This window comes from Phycodurus eques, chromosome 9 (assembly GCF_024500275.1).
Source record: "Phycodurus eques isolate BA_2022a chromosome 9, UOR_Pequ_1.1, whole genome shotgun sequence".
Taxonomy (NCBI): domain Eukaryota; kingdom Metazoa; phylum Chordata; class Actinopteri; order Syngnathiformes; family Syngnathidae; genus Phycodurus; species Phycodurus eques.
The window spans coordinates 6,239,780-6,257,499 of NC_084533.1; the positions used below are offsets into that span (position 1 = coordinate 6,239,780).

General features: G+C 41.2%; 2 protein-coding genes across 6 annotated transcripts in view; both read left to right on the top strand.

Moving 5' to 3' along the window:
• The window catches only part of stx3b (syntaxin 3b), a 32,505-nt gene extending 32,055 nt beyond the window's left edge, over positions 1-450 (top strand). For 2 of the 4 annotated variants that reach the window (XR_009769198.1, XR_009769199.1), the window contains exon 11: positions 24-37. The gene's annotated coding sequence lies outside the window, so the exon portion shown is untranslated. Of the gene's footprint in view, positions 1-23 lie in introns of all 4 variants that reach the window. The other 2 variants (XM_061685604.1, XM_061685602.1) reach the window with 1 other exon arrangement.
• Positions 451-1,799: 1,349 nt separating this feature from the next.
• Positions 1,800-17,688, top strand: kdm2ab (lysine (K)-specific demethylase 2Ab). Of its 2 annotated transcripts, XM_061685726.1 has the most exons (23): positions 1,800-2,014; positions 2,405-2,445; positions 4,009-4,147; positions 5,484-5,562; positions 5,656-5,702; positions 5,827-6,005; positions 6,113-6,219; positions 6,330-6,423; positions 9,776-9,929; positions 10,007-10,122; positions 10,320-10,446; positions 10,533-10,804; positions 10,935-11,012; positions 11,234-11,494; positions 11,606-11,734; positions 11,847-11,933; positions 12,017-12,253; positions 12,424-12,453; positions 12,532-13,502; positions 13,636-13,799; positions 14,181-14,327; positions 16,205-16,420; positions 16,510-17,688. In XM_061685726.1, the coding sequence occupies exons 2-23, from the start codon at positions 2,410-2,412 to the stop codon at positions 16,689-16,691; spliced, it is 3,852 nt and encodes a 1,283-aa protein (XP_061541710.1). In that variant the 5' UTR covers positions 1,800-2,014; positions 2,405-2,409; the 3' UTR covers positions 16,692-17,688. The 2 variants fall into 2 exon arrangements, with proteins under 2 accessions (XP_061541710.1, XP_061541708.1); XM_061685724.1 differs by having other exon boundaries at positions 1,800-2,445.
• Positions 17,689-17,720: the final 32 nt, after the last annotated feature.

Consider the following 17,720-nt stretch of genomic DNA (forward strand, 5'->3'; position numbering starts at 1 on the left):
TTCGTGTGGTGTTTGCTTCAAAGAGGATTTCTCCAACTAAAACAAACGTTTCATCACCCTGATTGAATTGAGTGAATCCAAAAATGTAAAATTTATCCCTGCCTGGTTCTGTACTCCCCCCCTTTATGTATTGTTTGACTTTTCATTGTTTTATTGCTGTGTGAATCAGCATGGTGTGCTGTTTTTGCCAAATCGGTTTCTGGCATACCGCACCACCCCCTGGTGGTAATTTAAAGAAACTCACCTTTTAAAAGCGTTAAACTGTCTGAAGTATTTGCTAAGCGTTCCAAAATTTGTGTCTGACATTAACATTGTCCTGTCTAGGATTTAAAAATTGGATTACGAGCGTTCAGATGACTATTCGGGTAGAAGTATTATTTTAAGAATTGTTTGTTGTCACAAATGTCATGATTTGTGCGTGTTTGCGTGTGCGTTTTTTTTTTTTTTTTTTGGTCTTGTGACGAACTCCCTGGCCCCCTGCCAACCCAGAAAAGCGTGTTACGTAATAAACGATAGTTGTGCGTTGTACCACTGGTGTACGTGTCGTTTCTTCGGTGAACACTTTCTCACTTGACTCCCTTTTCCACCATTTTTCCACATCATTCGAGAGAGGCTGTCATTTTATCCTTCATCTTCCGACATGCAAGAACCGAACAAACCTGGTCCGTCATGGAGGGGCGGGGTTTAGGGAACGGTGCGCTCGATTTGCTCATACGTACAACTTCCAAGGCGGAGGTGAAACATACCGTTCCTAATTCGGTCCACCGAGCAGGTGTCAAAATCATTTTCGTGGTTATGACTGAAAACCATACGAGTGTATTAATCACTTCAACGTGTTACAAATTCACAGTTGCCCTGGCATTTGAATGTCATATTTTTTTACAAACTAAATTTGAAACCAGAAGTCATGGAGCCATAGTGGCAAGCTAATATTTTAATGTGCAACTATTGTCCGTTGTATTAAGAGGAGATTTGGTGAAACTAAATGTTTGTAAAACTGGTTTGTGTGAAGGGGAAAAAAATGCAAGAGACACTTTATTGGCTTTAGTGGACCACATAAAATGAGGTGGCAGGCCAGATCTGGCCCCTGGGCCTTGAGTTTTACACCCGTGCATTACTATCAAGAGTCCTTCCTCTATGTACCAGTAATATTTTCTTTCAAATAATTTAGCCATTAATTTCTCTTAAAATAGATTGATTCAAATTATTTTTATAAAAAAATATATTGAATTGTAATTCTATTATAATTACAGCAATGCCATTAACGGAATTGTTTTATTATTAAAATTAACTTTGTTAAAGTAATCCCTTCTATCACTGGGGTTTGGTTCCAGACTTCCCCGCAATTAGTGAAAATCCGCGATATAGAATGACCTATTCAAATAAACCCTAGGCATGTTTTTATAGGATTTACGGCACTTAAACTTTGTTAACGTCCTTAAACACTGATACAACAGTACATACAAATGTAAACATATTGAGAGAGTAAGAACAATGGTTAAAACAAACAGATATTGTATTAACAGTATTAAAAAAAAAATAGAGTAACAACTGTAATAACAAAAACATAAACATAGAAGCAGAGGTTTCAAATGGAAATGAGGCTACTTCTCAGAGGCTCCAAGTGATGTACAAATCAAACGCGCCTGTATGTTAACATATTGTAATGTTGCTTAAATAGCACGGCTGTGTCCAATGGCAGAGGTTCATTGCAAATGCTCCGAACGCTGTCGTAAGTAGGGGGTGGGCTCAATGTCGGCTGTTTTTTTATTTATTTATTTATTTTAAGGTTTGTGCGTATACGCGTGTTTGTGTGTGTTGTTTGACCAGCTGAAAATGGCGGCTCGCAGTGTCGAATCCGTCTTAACTTTATAGCATAATAATAAACACAACGTTCCAGCACAGCGTCGGCCTCGTAACATGTGGACAAACTTATCCGAGCGGCTTGACACGCTCAACTTGTGAAACGTCACTCCGACTGCTGCAGTGACCTAAACGGCGTTCCAACGTAGAGGTAAAAAAAAAAAAAAAAAAAATGCTTAGAACGCTCACAACTGCCGATGCTAACATCGGCTAGGTAGCTTGCGACGACTTGTCAAAGAGATTCGAATTGAGCTAGCCCGTAGCGCCGTGGACTTGCCAGCGCTGCTTCGGGATATCGCCGTTTAAACGATCCCCCTCTCGAGGCAGCACTCGTCGAGATGAACAAACGCGACTTCAACGTTGATTTTGATCGATTTGCGGACGGGATGCTAGCCTTAGCTTTCTGGCTTTAACGCTCGCTGTGATGCGTAGCTAGCTTCACCACCGACAAGAACCCAAGTGTCAAAACAGAGGCAAAACACCAGATTATGTAGGACTTCTTTGATTTTACGTTTCTCATGAGACTTTGCCTGTCATTTAGAGACTATGGAGGATCCTCATACGAGGTACAGCAAACGCCTGGTGAGTAAACTGCTTCCTGACTCTTGTTTTGTGTCGTCGAAAGCAGCTGATTTTGATTCGTTATGGTTATCACCGAGTTAAGGATCGCGAACAAAATGGTATTTTTGGGGAATCGTTTCAAGCGGTGGGCACTTGATGCTGAGGCAGTGGTCCTGCTCTTGTTTGCTTTGTTTTGGTGTGGGTCGTAAAACGGGAGCGGTGAACGTGTCTACAAGACTCTCGGTTCAAGACAGGGTCAAGTTCATTGTCTTGACCTGACAGTGTTGCTATGACCTGCTTCATTCACACCCACCGTCAGCGTCATTCTTTTCCTTGTTTCTACATTTGTTATTGATTTTTGTATTAAATTCGGATTGGGTCACAGGGACCCCATTTGGGAGAGTATAGTCGAGGAAAGTTTGAGGAACAGCTACTGTTCTATAACCCCTACAGTATATGTAAATAACACAATTTACTGTAATTGTATTTCCACAATATTTGTTTTTCAACATGCCAAACTGTAACCGCACCAAATATTGCAAAAATATTAATAAAACGTGCACCATTTTCTGCACCATTTACGAAGAATAATGCACTATTTCGTTCTAGGTTGAGAGGGGCAACAATGAATCGATAACAACTCATTGATTATCAAATTAATTAATCGTTTTGAGGCATTGTTTAACTTAAAATTGTCCAACATGGAATTTTCTCAGATTTGAAAGCAGGCTTATTATCTTTGTGTTTAATCAAAATAAGAGATGCAAACATGAATGCTAAACATTTTGCCCATTTTCCAACATGTTACAGACCAAACCAGTACTTGAATCATATTCAATTTGTGCATTTTCTGCCCTGTCAATATGAAGTAATGTCCTTCTTTTGAATAAAGGGATGGAATTAAAAAAAAAAATCTGATTTATTGATGAATCAAAAAAAAAAAATCCACTAATGAATTGATTATTAAAATAATCGTTAGTTGCATTACTAGTACAGTTTGCTTAGATAAAGAAAGGAGTGGGGGTGGGGATATCTGATAGCAGTTTTTAGAGCTTGATCCATCTGTCTAGCCAAACAGTGTTACATGTGGTGAATGGGAGAGGGCAGGGGGATGCAAGGAGGGGCACTGAGTGGAAGATTAGACCCCTGCTCTATTATCATGCTGTATTGTTGGGTGCATGAACTGGATTGTTCTGATTCATTTTTTCCTTCAGATTCTGGCAATGTATCATTAAGTCATTGTTGCATAAGACTGTAGAAATAGCTTCGCTATCTTAGATATCTATGGCAATTCTAGTGCTCTTAGGTTTTATTGGGAAGCAATCAGGAAATGTTCTCTTTGGGAAAACACTTAAAGCTTTTTTTTTTTTTTTTTTTTAAACCCTGAAGTACATCATGAAGACAGATTGTGGGTTTAAGCCTAACATCAGCTGCACATCTTTGTTCTGATACCAAAATATCTTAAGCGCATTCAATTGTAAATTTAAGTGTTGCTATGTTAACAAGCAGAAATTCTGTGGTCACTCTTTGTTTGCGTTCTTCATATGTGACTTGGATTTTAAGGTATTTCTGCTTTCTAACTAGCGTACTGGTACACGTCGGCGGTACCAGGATGATGGAATCTCCGATGATGAAATTGAAGGAAGACGTATGTTCGACCTGGATGAAAAGTTGCAATGCAGCAGGTTTGGCTCTGACTTGGTCAAACACATGGAGGGAAAAGGTGAGCTGACAGTGTTTACATTTAAAGTAATTGTTCAGAGTTAACAAGCACTGTGGAGAAGTTCGGGTAGAAAAGATTATTTCCATTATTTTCATTTTGTGCTCTATCTTGTTTTGCACAGTTTTTAGCAACACTCTCCTAAAAATCGCTGCTCAACCTATGAGTTGTTTGTATTTCGATACAACCATTTCCCAAACTAAATGATGGGTTCCACGGTCACACGGTCTTCATCCTAAAACCCGCAGAGATCTTAACATTTTAACACTCTAGTCATATTTGTGTGAAAATTAAGTTAATGGTCTTAATAGTAATAACTAATACTCGTTTTTATTTTCGCTAGTGCAGCTCTTGCATTGTAAAAATAATAACTAAAAAAAGAGAACCTCTAAAAAAAGAAAAAAACACTACCTTAATTTTGTTTACAAGGTATGACACGCTGAAGTAGGAATGAAGTTTTTTTTGCCTTATTTTGCTATAAAAGCTCATTTGTCACTGCATTATTATTATTTTTTTAAACTTTCTTTATTACACAGCTTCAGTAAGTTTAAAAATGTGTGTAGTGTGGAGGAAAGTCATATTTCAAGCTGATAAGAGGGGAAATTATAATTTTGCTGAATGTAGGATTTTCATGCCAAACAGGAAATACTGGAAATAAACATATTTATTTGACAGCATTTTTAGTTGGAGACTTAGAGATCTGAGCACCTGTTTAAGTTCAGGCTAACTCTTAGCCATTATTGAGCTATATCTTAAGCACAAACACACACACTCACAAAGAGCAGTCATAATGACGGGCTCGATAACAGATGATGGCATGGAGCACAGACACTCTTAAGGCATTTTCACACTGTGCTTGGCAACGCGCAGCGCGCTATTGACGAACCCATTTATCGTTTATGTGCTACGAGGGGCGCAAAGACGGAACGCCGTGTCAAGATGGTCGTGCAAGGTGGATGTTTGCCACAGTGTGTTGCACCCTCGAATTCAAAAATGTTCAATTCGAAAGCAGCGTTGCGGTGATGTCAGAAGGCGCATCCAATAGGAGAGGGGCTAACAGAGTGATTTCAGCAGGAAAGCCGTTTCTTCCTGGTCAGGCGCTACGCAAGCACTTCCAAATATGGGCAAGCTTGCACTGGGCTGCTGTCCTCGTTGCTCGCTGTCGCGCAGTGAACACCAAGAAAACCAATTCAAGTGTGAAAAGGCCTCAGTTTGTAAAGATATTTGAATTGTTTGCATACCTTGGAATTTCAGACAGGAATACTCCATATACGCTTGCTGTCATGTTTAAAGATGAGGAAGACAAATTTGTGTTGTATTTGTTTATCTTAATCCACAGATTTTACTTTTGAATACATCCAGCGAGAAGGACTGAGGGATCCCATCATCTTTGAGAAAGATGAAGGCCTTGGAATACAGTTAGTGGATTTCCTCATTACATCACATTTAAGCAGATGTTATTCATTTTCATGTGGATTAAAAAAATGTTTTAATAACACTTTCTCTTACAGAATGCCAGACTCAGATTTCAGTGTGAGTGATGTGAAAGTGTTTGTCGGTAAGCGCTTCTCCATTCTCGATAACTCAACACCTTCCGCTGAATATTGAACTCATCAAATCTAAAATACACCTAACCTAACTCGTCCCCTTACTAAATTAACTCGTGTTTTAATTTATCACAGGCAGTCGACGCATCGTTGACGTGATGGATGTGAACACCCAGAAGGGAATCGAGATGTCAATGGCGCAGTGGCGGCGCTACTATGAGACTCCGCCATCGGAAAGAGAGAAACTTTACAATGTTATCAGCTTGGAGTTTAGCCACACCAGATTGGAGAATCTGGTCCAACGACCGGCTTCAGTAAGAACACACCCACTCTTCTGCCATGTGGTTTTACAGTGCATACAAGGTACACTCTCACAAAGAAAATCGTACATGCTGATGGAACTCGGCGTTGCTTATTTCAGGTGGACCTGATTGATTGGGTAGACAACATGTGGCCCCGCCATCTTAAGGAGAGACAGAGAGACTCAACTAATGCCATCATTGACATGCACTATCCCAAAGTACAGAAGTAAGTTCATCAGAATCATACCACAGTTGCTCGGATTGAGTCCAGCAACATTTTTAATGTATACCCTTTTTTATGTTTTTAATCCCTCTTTCATACATCACCTATCATAGGTACTGTCTAATGAGTGTGCAGGGGTGCTTCACAGATTTCCATATTGACTTTGGCGGTACTTCAGTCTGGTACCACATACTCCGAGGAGGAAAGGTTAGTGTGTAGGGCTGAAACGATTAATCGAATAAGTCAAGTCACTGAATCCAAAAAAAGTCAAAGCAAAATCTCTGGCTCCACCTTCACAGGGATATTTTTTCCTTATAGACTAATGTTACTGTAGACGTATTTACCACACTGTGGCGTAATAAGGCAACCTTTCACAATTAAAAAGACGATAAATTGCAGTACGTGTACTGCAAAGCAGAAATCACGTACTGCAGCAACATGTCTACGATTGCTAACACAAGCTAATGTTTCGATGTTAGCTTTTAACACCTCCACTAGTTATAACGTATTCTAATGCCTCCACAAGTGGTCAAGGATAGACACACTCACTGGTGCATTTAAAATTAGGGATGTCCCGATCCAACTTTTTCACTTCCGATCCGATACAGATACTGTAGCCTTGAGTTTCCGATATCAGTCCGATCCAATACCGGCAAGAATAATACATACTTCACTTATTTTGTAGTATGGAATGTTAGAAAAATCTTGATCAAGTGATATAACTCAAACAGAAAACGATAATCAGCAACAGTAGGTACTGTCGTACTCACCATTATTGGCACCCCTTTCTTTTTAGCATAACATGCATATCATCTTCAGAAATAAATGGAAATGGACCAAACTTATATCATCAGGATCTTGTAATTGCAGGTCCAAAATAATTTAACAGAATTAGTTTTTTCAACTTAGATATTGTAATTTTAGGGGAAAAAAACAGCATGTGCAGCAATATTGGCACCCCTCCTTAATATATCGTTGCACACCCTTTGGCAGAGATGACAGCCTCCAAAAGTTTCTTGTATCCATCTATAAACTTTTTGCACTTAACAGGTGGTATTTTCTCCCACTCTTCCTTTGCAATTTGTTCAAGCCCTTGAACATTTGCATGGTTCTTTTCCCCAACAGCAGATTTCAGTGCAGTTCAAGTTTACTGTAAAACTAAACACACAATAGAATTACACTTATTGAATGTTCAAATACACCCCAATTCCAATGAAGTTGGGACGTTGTGTTAAACAAATAAAAACAGAATACAATGATTTGCAAATCATGTTTGACCTATATTTAATTGAATACACCACAAAGACAAGCTATTTAATGTTCAAACTGATACACTTTATTGTTTTTAGCAAATAATCATTAACTTAGAGTTTTATGACTGCAACACATTCAAAAAAAGCTGGGGCAGGGTCATGTTTACCACTGCGTTACATCACCTTTTCTTTTAACAACATTCAATTAACGTGTGGGAACTGAGGACACTAATTGTTGAAGCTTTGTAAGTGGAATTCTTGCTTTTTGCATTCTTGCTTGATGTACAGCTTCAGCTGTTCAACAGTCCGGGTTCTACGTTGTCGTATTTCACGCTTCATAATGCGCCACGTATTTTCAATGGGAGACAGGTCTGGACTGCAGGCAGGCCAGTCCAGTACGCACACTCTTTTACTCCGAAGCCACGCTGTTGTAACACGTGCAGAATGTGGTTTGGCATTGTCTTGTTGAAATAAGCAGGGACGTCCATGAAAAAGACATTGCTTGGATGGCAGCATACGTTTCTCCAAAACCTGTATGTACCTTTTCAGCATTAATAGTGCCTTCACAGATGTGTAAGTTACCCATGCCATTGGCACTAACACAGCCCCAGACCGTCACAGATGCTGGCTTTCGAACTTTGCGTCCAGAAGAGTCTGGATGGTTCTTTACCTCTTTGGCCCGGAGGACACGACGTCCACAATTTACAAAAACAATTTGAAATGTGTACTCGTCGGCCCACAGAACACTTTGCATCAGTCCATCTTAGATGAGCTCGGGCCCAGAGAAGCCGGCGCCGTTTCTGGGTGTTGTTGATAAATGGCTTTTGCTTTGCATAGTAGAGTTTCAAGTTGCACTTACGGATGTAGCGCCGAACTGTATTTACTGACATTGGTTTACTGAAGTGTTCCTGAGCCCATATAGTGATAGCCTTTCCACATTGATGTCTGTTTTTGATGCAGTGCCGCCTGAGGGATCGAAGGTCAATGGGCATTCAATGTTGGTTTTCGGCCTTGCCGCTTACATGCAGTGATTTCTCCAGATTCTCTGAACCTTTTGATGATGATATGGACCGTAGATGATGAAATCCCTAAATTCCTCGCAACTGTACATTTGAGGAACATTGTCTTTAAACGGTTCGACTATTTTCTCACGCACTTGTTCACAAAGAGGTGAACCTCGCCCCATCTTTGTTTGTGAATGACTGAGCAATTCAGGGAAGCTCCTTTTATACCTAATCATGGCACCCATCTGTTCCCAATTAGCCTGTTCACCTGTGGGATGTTCCAAATAGGTGTTTGATGAGCATTTTTTGCTTTTTTTGCCACCTGTCCCAGCTTTTTTGGTATGTGTTGCAGCCATAAAACTCTTAAGTTAATGATTATTTGCTAAAAACAATAAAGTGTATCAGTTTGCACATGAAATATCTTGTCTTTATAGTGTATTTAATTAAATATAGGTTGAACATGATTTGCAAATCATTGTATTCTGTTTTTATTTATGTTTAACACAACGTCCCAACTTCATTGGAATTGGGGTGTATTTGAACATTCAATTGGTGTAATTCTATTGTGTGTTTAGTTTTACAGTAAACTTGAACTGCAGTTTCAATAAACAACTTTAAGCAAGCAACATTCACTCATACTCCTTGCTACTATAGTAGCACCTTAGCAACCTGTTGTTGTGAGCACATGGGCTCTGCATGCCTTTTGGGCGCTGTTGGATAGAAGTGCTGGAGTGGAGCATAGAATAGAGTGCTTGTATAAGAGTGGTAAAACTGGAGATTTTAGATCCAGTCTGTCAGCATTTTTTAGCTGACATTAGACCGATTTCCAATCTCCAAGATCGGATTGGATACCCCTACTTAAAATTGCTTGCATTATTGAACAAACTGTGATAGAAAAAGGTATAATAAATTCATAAATGAGCTGCCATTGCCACAACTGATGCCCAGGCGCTCAGCTCGCAGACTGGCTAACCTGAGCTAACGACAGCCAACGACACTCTCATTTGCTGTTGCGCACCAGGCCAGGACGCTGCCTTTTAAAGCCACACACATTCAAACTTCACAGATTCTGCAGTGCAAACGTGAGCATGGCGATCCCAATTGGACAAACATAATACCTGCAACTCACATGCACATTTTGTGTTGGTATTGTTTTTATTTTAATCCAATTCATTGTGATAATTACTAGAATACATTATTCTAAAAATATTTGATAGCCGCAGCCCTATTAGTGTGTTTCTTTGCTTGGCCAGTGCTTTATATCGGCCTGTTCTGATGCCCTTTCACTTATGACTCCTGCAGGTGTTCTGGTTGATTCCACCTAGCCCTCAGAACCTAGAGATGTATGAGAACTGGGTTTTATCAGGAAAGCAGGGAGATATCTTCTTGGGTGACAAGTGTCATGATTGCCAGAGGATAGAGCTCAAGCAGGGCAACACCTTCATGATTCCCTCAGGTCTGTCACCAATGGATACACGGGCTCTGTGAAACAGTAAAAACGCATGTCGACATCATGTGTGTGGGTTATTGCAGGGTGGATCCATGCGGTGTACACACCTGAGGACACCCTGGTGTTCGGGGGGAATTTCCTTCACAGCTTTAATATTCCCATGCAGCTCAACATCTACAGCATCGAAGATCGCACTCGGGTAAGCAGTGCAGGCTATACCTCTTATGGCATTTCAATAATTAGGGATCAGTGCAGTCCTCTATGCTGATTATTTATTTATTTATTTATTTGTTTTAATAAAAATCCTGGTTGGGCTTTCCACTTGCAGGGAACTGGATTATTATTATTATTATTATTTTTTTTTTTTTTAAAAGTGGTTTGGTCTGCTCCTTTTAGGTCCCAGCTAAGTTTCGCTACCCATTTTACTATGAGATGTGCTGGTATGTCCTGGAGAGATATCTCTACTGCCTGACAAACGTCTCCCACCTCACCCCTGAGTTCCAGAAATACTCCCTTGGCATAGGTTAGGACTAGTAACACAAGCCTTGAACATTGGTGCTCCACTATCTACTGTATTTGTTTCTTACAAGAAGACCTATCGCTTTACAGGCCTGACTCGAGCAGACCTTGGGACCGAAAACACAGGCGACGGTACCTCCAATGGCATTGACAGTGATGTTGAAATAAAGTCCAAGGAATCTGAAGACGAAGAAATCCAAACAGAAGAAAATGGTCAAGTTATCAGACCGCGGCATATATTGACCCCATTTGAGCTTGAGGGGCTGTGGAACCTCGTGGGGAAGCTGGAGGAATTGCCTACAAACAAAAAGTGTGTCCCTTCTGGGATCGAGAATTCTGCATCCTTACTAGAAGACATGAGGGTGGGTATCTAGCCTAGGGCACCTAATAACTGCAAACAGAACTAAATTTTATATTGAGTCTCAATATCTTTATCATGGTGATAAGCTAGATCAGATTTATTGTTTCAATCCAAACCCTGTTTGTGTATAGGCTGTTTTGAAAGAGCATGAAACGGATACCTCCAAGCTGTCCTACACGGGAGAACCTATTGTCAAGTGGCCCAAAAGAGTAAGTAGAATTTTTTTGTTAGAAAGTTATACAAAATAAACGTACAATTCCTTCGCAGTCATAAGAAGCACAAGAGATTAATATGCAGTAATGTGCCTAAAATCACTTGTATCATTGAGATTGTAATGACCTTAATGCAATGGCCAACATCATTTTTTTGTATTTTTATTTATTTTTTACACCAAATCCAGTTGATTTTTCTTTGGGCTTCTTTTATATAGCCGTCTTGGTATCAACCCCCGGCACCTCCACCAGCGCCGCTTTACCGTCCCCGGTTGGTCCCTCCCCTCCACAAGCCTTTGGGCCAGAGATCCAATAAATGCTCGCGAATCTCTGCTTTGAGGCGCCGGCGAGTGCGGTGTAAGACTTGCGCTGGCTGCTGCAGGAAAGAGTGCGGTGACTGCCAATTCTGTCTCGACATGAGGAAGTTTGGTGGGCCCGGAAGAATGAAGAAGGGTTGTATCATGAGACAGTGTCTCATGGTGAGTTTGTGTGTATGAGGGGCCTGAATTTCTTGAAAAAAAAAAAAATGTTTTTTGTTTTTGTTTTTGTCAAAATGTGCATGTGCTAAAACCGAACATTTGTTTCTACAGCCTGCTTTGCCAAATACAGCTCGATGTGCCATTTGTAAAGAAGGGGAAGCAGAAGAATCACACCCAAGCACTCACACACTTATGGAGTGCTCTGTTTGTTCACAGATCAGCCATCGGCGGTGCATGAAAGTGAGCGGGCTTTAATCTAAGTGAATCAAATAGAAATGGTTGATTTACTTGGATTTATTTTTGTTTTGTTTTCCCCAATGGCTGCTTGCAACTCTCAATGGCTTTTTCTCAGGATCCTGGCGAAGGGAAAATTAATACAGACTTGCCGAGCTGCTGGGAATGTCCAAGGTGTTATAACAGGAAAGGCTCAGCATCTGAGGTATGCATTCATATTGTTCTGTCTCACCAACGCGCTCTGATTTTCACTACAATGACATGATCCATCGCTTCCTGGCATAACAGTCTTCCAGTGACGGGGAAAGTGAAGCGTCAGAGGACTCAACGTCCTTGCCTCCGTCCAAACTTGCCTATCGGGAAGGTATCGGCGTAGGCGAAAGGGGGACACGGGGTCGACGTGGCAGATCCGTATCACGACCCACAGTCAGACCCACAGCCCCGCCACCCTCTCAGAAACTGCTAATGCAGCATCAACAGAGCCGCAAAAGAGCAAGTCTACTGGAGCTTCGACTCAAGAAAAGGGTAAGCAATTTTCATCCCTTAAAAAACTGACAAAACAAAATGTCCATAAAGCCTTCAGTTCCACAAAACCTGTCTTTCGATTATTGTAACCTGGCAGTGATGTCATCATGTGTGCTATGTAATGTGAGAATAAGACTGCATTTTTAAAAAAACATTTTTTTTTATTGTAGATAAAACTAGAGCGCAGCAAAATCCTTGCAGTAAGTTCAACACATACTTTTGTAACAAATCTGTATTTAAAGCCATGTTTGTTGAAGAATATTTATTTTCATTTGTAGCAAAAACAAGTAATGGAGCGTGCCAAGTTACAGTCCCGCCTGCGTTCTCCAGTGAGCACACTATCTCAGGGAAGAGGTCGGGGCACCTCCTGGCCAAGTGGCTCCTCTTATGGCAGCTCTTCCAGAGTGATTGGGTCCCTCCAGCAACATTCTTCTCCTGGTCTGACCTTTGAACCCAAGGGAGAATCCCATAGAGGGCGGGGGAGAGGGGTGAGGCTTCGCGGAGGAGGAGCGGGTAGAGCAATCACAGGTGGTAGGTACCATCAGGTGTTAGAAGAGGAGAGTGAAGACAGTAGCAGCAGTAGCACCAACAGCAGCAGCTCTGAAGATGAGGAAGAGAAGAGGGTGCAAAATGGTGGACCAGCAGTAGATAAAGAGAACCAGCCACAGTCGAGACGAGGAGGACTAGCAGCCAAAGACAGAAAAGAGGAAGAGCGGCGGGAGGGCATCCAAAATTGTACGGAGGATGGTGGTGATAAGATTGAGCAGGATACGGATGGCTCATTTGGTAAAGTGACACTCCAAAGGCCAATCAAGGACATGCAGGAGTCTTCAGCCATTGTTCCCAAACTGGAGGCAATCACCCCTCAATCTGCCGCTTCAGCAACACACAGCCACAGCAAAACCCTCTTGAGGCCGCCTATCAGAAACCTCAATAAACATTCCAGCAGGCATGTGCCAGCAATCACCCACAGTGGGCACGCGCGCACCTCCCATTACACAGGGGAGCACAACGTCGCCAAAAGAAAAACGTCGACCAGTGCATCTAAGCTGAGCAATGGTGGCTCCTCGTCTTCATCCTCTGAATTTCCACACCATCGCATTCCTTTATCCGCCCTGCAGGAGGCTGACAGGGAGGGCAGTAGCAGTGGGCCGGACTGTCAGAGGGAAGTCTGGGTGTCTGTCTTCCGCTACTTAAGTCGAGCAGATCTCTGTGTGTGTATGGCTGTCTGCAAGAACTGGTACAAATGGTAAGTGCTTGACGTCTTTTATTTCTGTCGATGTAATAGTAATAGTCATCTCTTTGCTGCCACTTTTATCATATGATATAACTTGTTGCTCATGAATAGTCGTACACTACTGTTTATATCTGCTCACGTGCAGGTGCCTCGACAAGCGGCTTTGGGCTCAGATCGACCTGAGCATCAAACGCACCATCTCCCCTCAGGCGCTAACGGGCATAATAAAGCGACAACCTGCTTCCCTTGATCTTTCCTGGACCAGCATCTCCAAAAAACAACTCAGTTGGCTTGTTGGCCGCCTTCCAGGTAAATACATGGCTCTTTTATGTAACGTTTAAGGAACTCAAACTGGGAGGGGCTCACAAAGCAACATGGCATCCCGGAATCAGATAATTAGATTTGTGACGACATCATGGCCAGGGTCTAGTGTGGCGTTTAAAATACTGTACTGGTCTGACACCAGCAATTGCTTTCAGCACAACCGAGTGGGAGAAGTGAATGTTGGCTGTTAAACTGCACATCGAACGTCAACTTTTACAGGCAATGTGAAATGTCACTAGAATTGCCTCACCATTACTTTAAGTGTTGGTCAAATGTTTTACTTGTCATTTTTAGTTCCCGTTCCATTTAAACTTTTTTTCTTTTTTTTGTAAAATCACCAAACCTCCAGTCCTTTTTGTTTTTCAGGTCTGAAGGATCTGATGCTGGCAGGCTGTTCCTGGACATCAATTTCAGCACTCTGTTCTTCTGCTTGCCCTCTACTCCGTTCTCTGGACGTGCGGTATGCAGATGGGGTTAAAGATGCTCAGATCAGGGACCTGGTCACTCCTCCAGGTGCCTTTTCCCCCCTTCTCATTAATATAGTGGCACCTTGACTTGCGAGTCCCCCAATTTAAGAGTTTTTTGAGTTACAAGTCTTCGCGTGGTATTTTTCTTTTTTTTAACTTGGTGTTGCGACCCAAATTTTGAATTACAGGCGAGCTTGAGGTATACCGGCGCTTGACTGAACTGGGGAAAAAAAAAAAAAAGGAGTGACAGTCGCCAGTCCACTTTCAGTCATCTATTGAACGGGACAAACAGGAACACACAGATAGAAAATTAAAACACTCACAGGGAGCGTAGAAAACACACTAAGACTAAACTCACCGTAATGGCCAACCAAACCTGGAGTCAGAACTGCTGACACCACTCACGAGGCCACATCCCTGTAAAGGGAAACGTCAACACACAAATACTACAGTGTATGTTTGTGACTTTGGTTAATTACAGTTTACAAAAGCAGTTTATTTCTTTACATTCTCTTATATTAGTGTTCATATATTTTTCTTTACTAGAAACGTAACAAATAATTATTTTGGGGGGTGGCTGAAACGGATTAATGGCATTTCAAAAGAAGAACTTTGTAAATTGAGTTAAGAACTTGTTCATGGATCAAATTCAACTTGTCAATCAAGGTAGTACCACTGTGTATATTGTCAATTTGTCACACCTTTTTCTTTTGTGTAAGAACTTAAAGGTCCCATGCCATCAAAATCCTTGTTTTTTAAATTTATTTACTGTTTATGCATAACATAGGTCAAGATGAGGCTTTGACATGGTTTAAGTTGGACATCTATGCTGTTTGCCGATTGAATTCAAAAGGCTCGCAAAACGGGTGTATTTGAAATCATCGACAGTGTGACGAAGTTTTTTTTTCAATAAGAGTTTTAAGATATAGCTCAACAATTGAGTACTCTGCTCTTCTCAGTCTAAGCACATTTTCAGCATGTACAATCATGCTGAATGTCATTAATTGAGGGGTTGGTTGGCCGCCACAAGATGCCGTAATATCGCCAAAGGCTTCTAGATTCTGACTGTTGTTATCACTGTTATTCTGCTGCAATTTTACACATTTTTTACTGTGTATATTTAATTGTATATTTGTGCTTTGACTTTAACTGTTCTGTACGTTGACCTTGTGTCCTGAAAGGTGGTTTTAAATAAAATGTATTAATTCATTTCATTTTCCGTACCTCTTAACCTCACTAGGGTCGCGGGCGTGCTGGAGCCTATTCCAACTATCTTTGGGCGAGAGGCAGAGTACACCCTGAACTGGTCGCCAACCAATTACAGGACACATATAAGCAAACAACCAATCCCACTCACATTCACAACTACGGGCAATTTTAGAGTCTTCAATTAACCTACATGCATCTTTTTGGGATGTGGGAGGACACCAGAGGGCCTGGAGAAAACCCACGCAGGCACGGAGAGAACATGTTAACTCCACACAGGCGAGGCCAGATTTGAACCCAGGTCCTCAGAACTGTGAGGCAGATGTGCTAACCAGTCGTTCACCGTGATGCCCATTATTATTATTATTATCATAATACCAAAGCTGTTTTCCATATTTTAATTGAGAATAATAGTAATTATAAAAATAGTAATAATTCAATCAGAGCAAAAGATTGTTTACATATCAAACATTGAGAAGTCCGGCCGTCTCAGTTGCCTGGCGTAAAAGACCAAATTGAATAGTCGCTTGAAAATGGGCATCTTGGGCATTTCCAAACCAAATTATCTCGCAAACCCGACAAAAGGACATTACATATGATGGAAAAAATAAAATAAAATGTGATGGCATGGGAGTTTTAAAATATTGAATTATGTGTGAGGTGTTTTGTCACTCGGAGCATTCAAACTTGCATATTTCCTCTCTGCTCATGCTGTAGGCTGTGACAACCGCAGTCAGTTGAGGACCATGCAGTGTTTGCGACTTGCCGGCTTGGACATCAGTGACTCTACCCTGCGCCTGGTGATCCGCCACATGCCCCACTTAACAAAACTGGACCTTTCCCACTGCAACAGCCTCACTGATCACTCCATCAACCTGCTGACTGCGGTGGGTTCGTCCACCCGGAACACACTAACAGAACTCAACTTGGGAGGTGAGAGACAAATGTTTTAGATTGCACAAATCAGATACTTATCCAGTTAGATTTTTTAATGATTACTTGTGTGCATGTTTGTGTTTCAGGGAGCAGTAAACTCACAGACACGTGTCTGAAGTATCTCCGCCGCCTGTCCTGCATATCACTACTCGATCTGCGAGGCTGTAAAGACGTCTCCCGCAAAGCGTGCGAGTCTTTTATCTCAGAGTTATCAGTCAACACGCTCTACTGTCTATCGGATGAAAAACTGATCCAGAGGATATCCTAAAGCTCGATTTTAAAAAGATGCAGAAAAGCAAGGATGCTCATGTACACCGGCACCACAGCGACGCAGGGATGAGGTCCTTACTGAGAACGCTTACTCACTTATCTGCTGTTGGTGAAAGGGACAGTTTATCCAAAAAGAGACTCAGGAGTCCTTATTTTTGTTTTTGACTTACATTTTGAGGGACGGGGAGAACATAGGTCATTAATTAGTTGTTGTAGACTACACAGCCATTTTGAATTTCAGCTTCAAGTTGAATCTTGTCACTTTTTGCTTTCATTTTGATGATGCCGTTTTGCTTCCCGCACGGCGGCTGTGGCTTGCTATTCGTTGAAACAAAAGTCAAATTCTGAAATGGAAAGTTTTCATGCCTACTTACCAAGTAAACACCTTTAAGTTTAGAATGAAGAGTGTCATCAATATGGCAACTAGATCCTACCGCATTGGGATGGGGGAAGTGTTCAATGACAAGCCAAGGAGCGGGTGTCACATAATGGTGCATTTCAGACCACCATTTGACATCAGGTGCTATTATTTCCAAACTCTTCTTCATTTTTGTACAGAGACTGTTTAGAAAAATCTAGGTATATCCTTTCTTCTCACCTCTTTTGATATATTTTTCTGGGATGAAAATTTTTCACAGAATTTCATGTATGTAGAGATGTATAATTTGTTTGTGTGGTTGGTGGGTGGGTGGGGGGGGGGGGGGGGATTGTTTTGTCTGTTTCTTTGCATTCATCAAGTTCAAACTTTTCCCACTACAAACTCCTGGCAGAGACTACTCCTGTGGCCCCGTGTCTCCAAATGAAAATATCTACTTCTGTGTAAATGTTTTTCCCTCTTATAAGTCTTAAAAAATGGGGATCCTTGTAGCATTGTAATTATTTTGGGATGTTTTTTTTTTTTTTTTTTTTACTTTACGTTGTATGTATTATTTTTCAAGAAAAATAAAAAACGAATCTCAGCGGGCACTGTGTTCATATTTCCTTTTCTGTACGTCAATTTATCATCAAAAGCAATTCTCCCATGTGT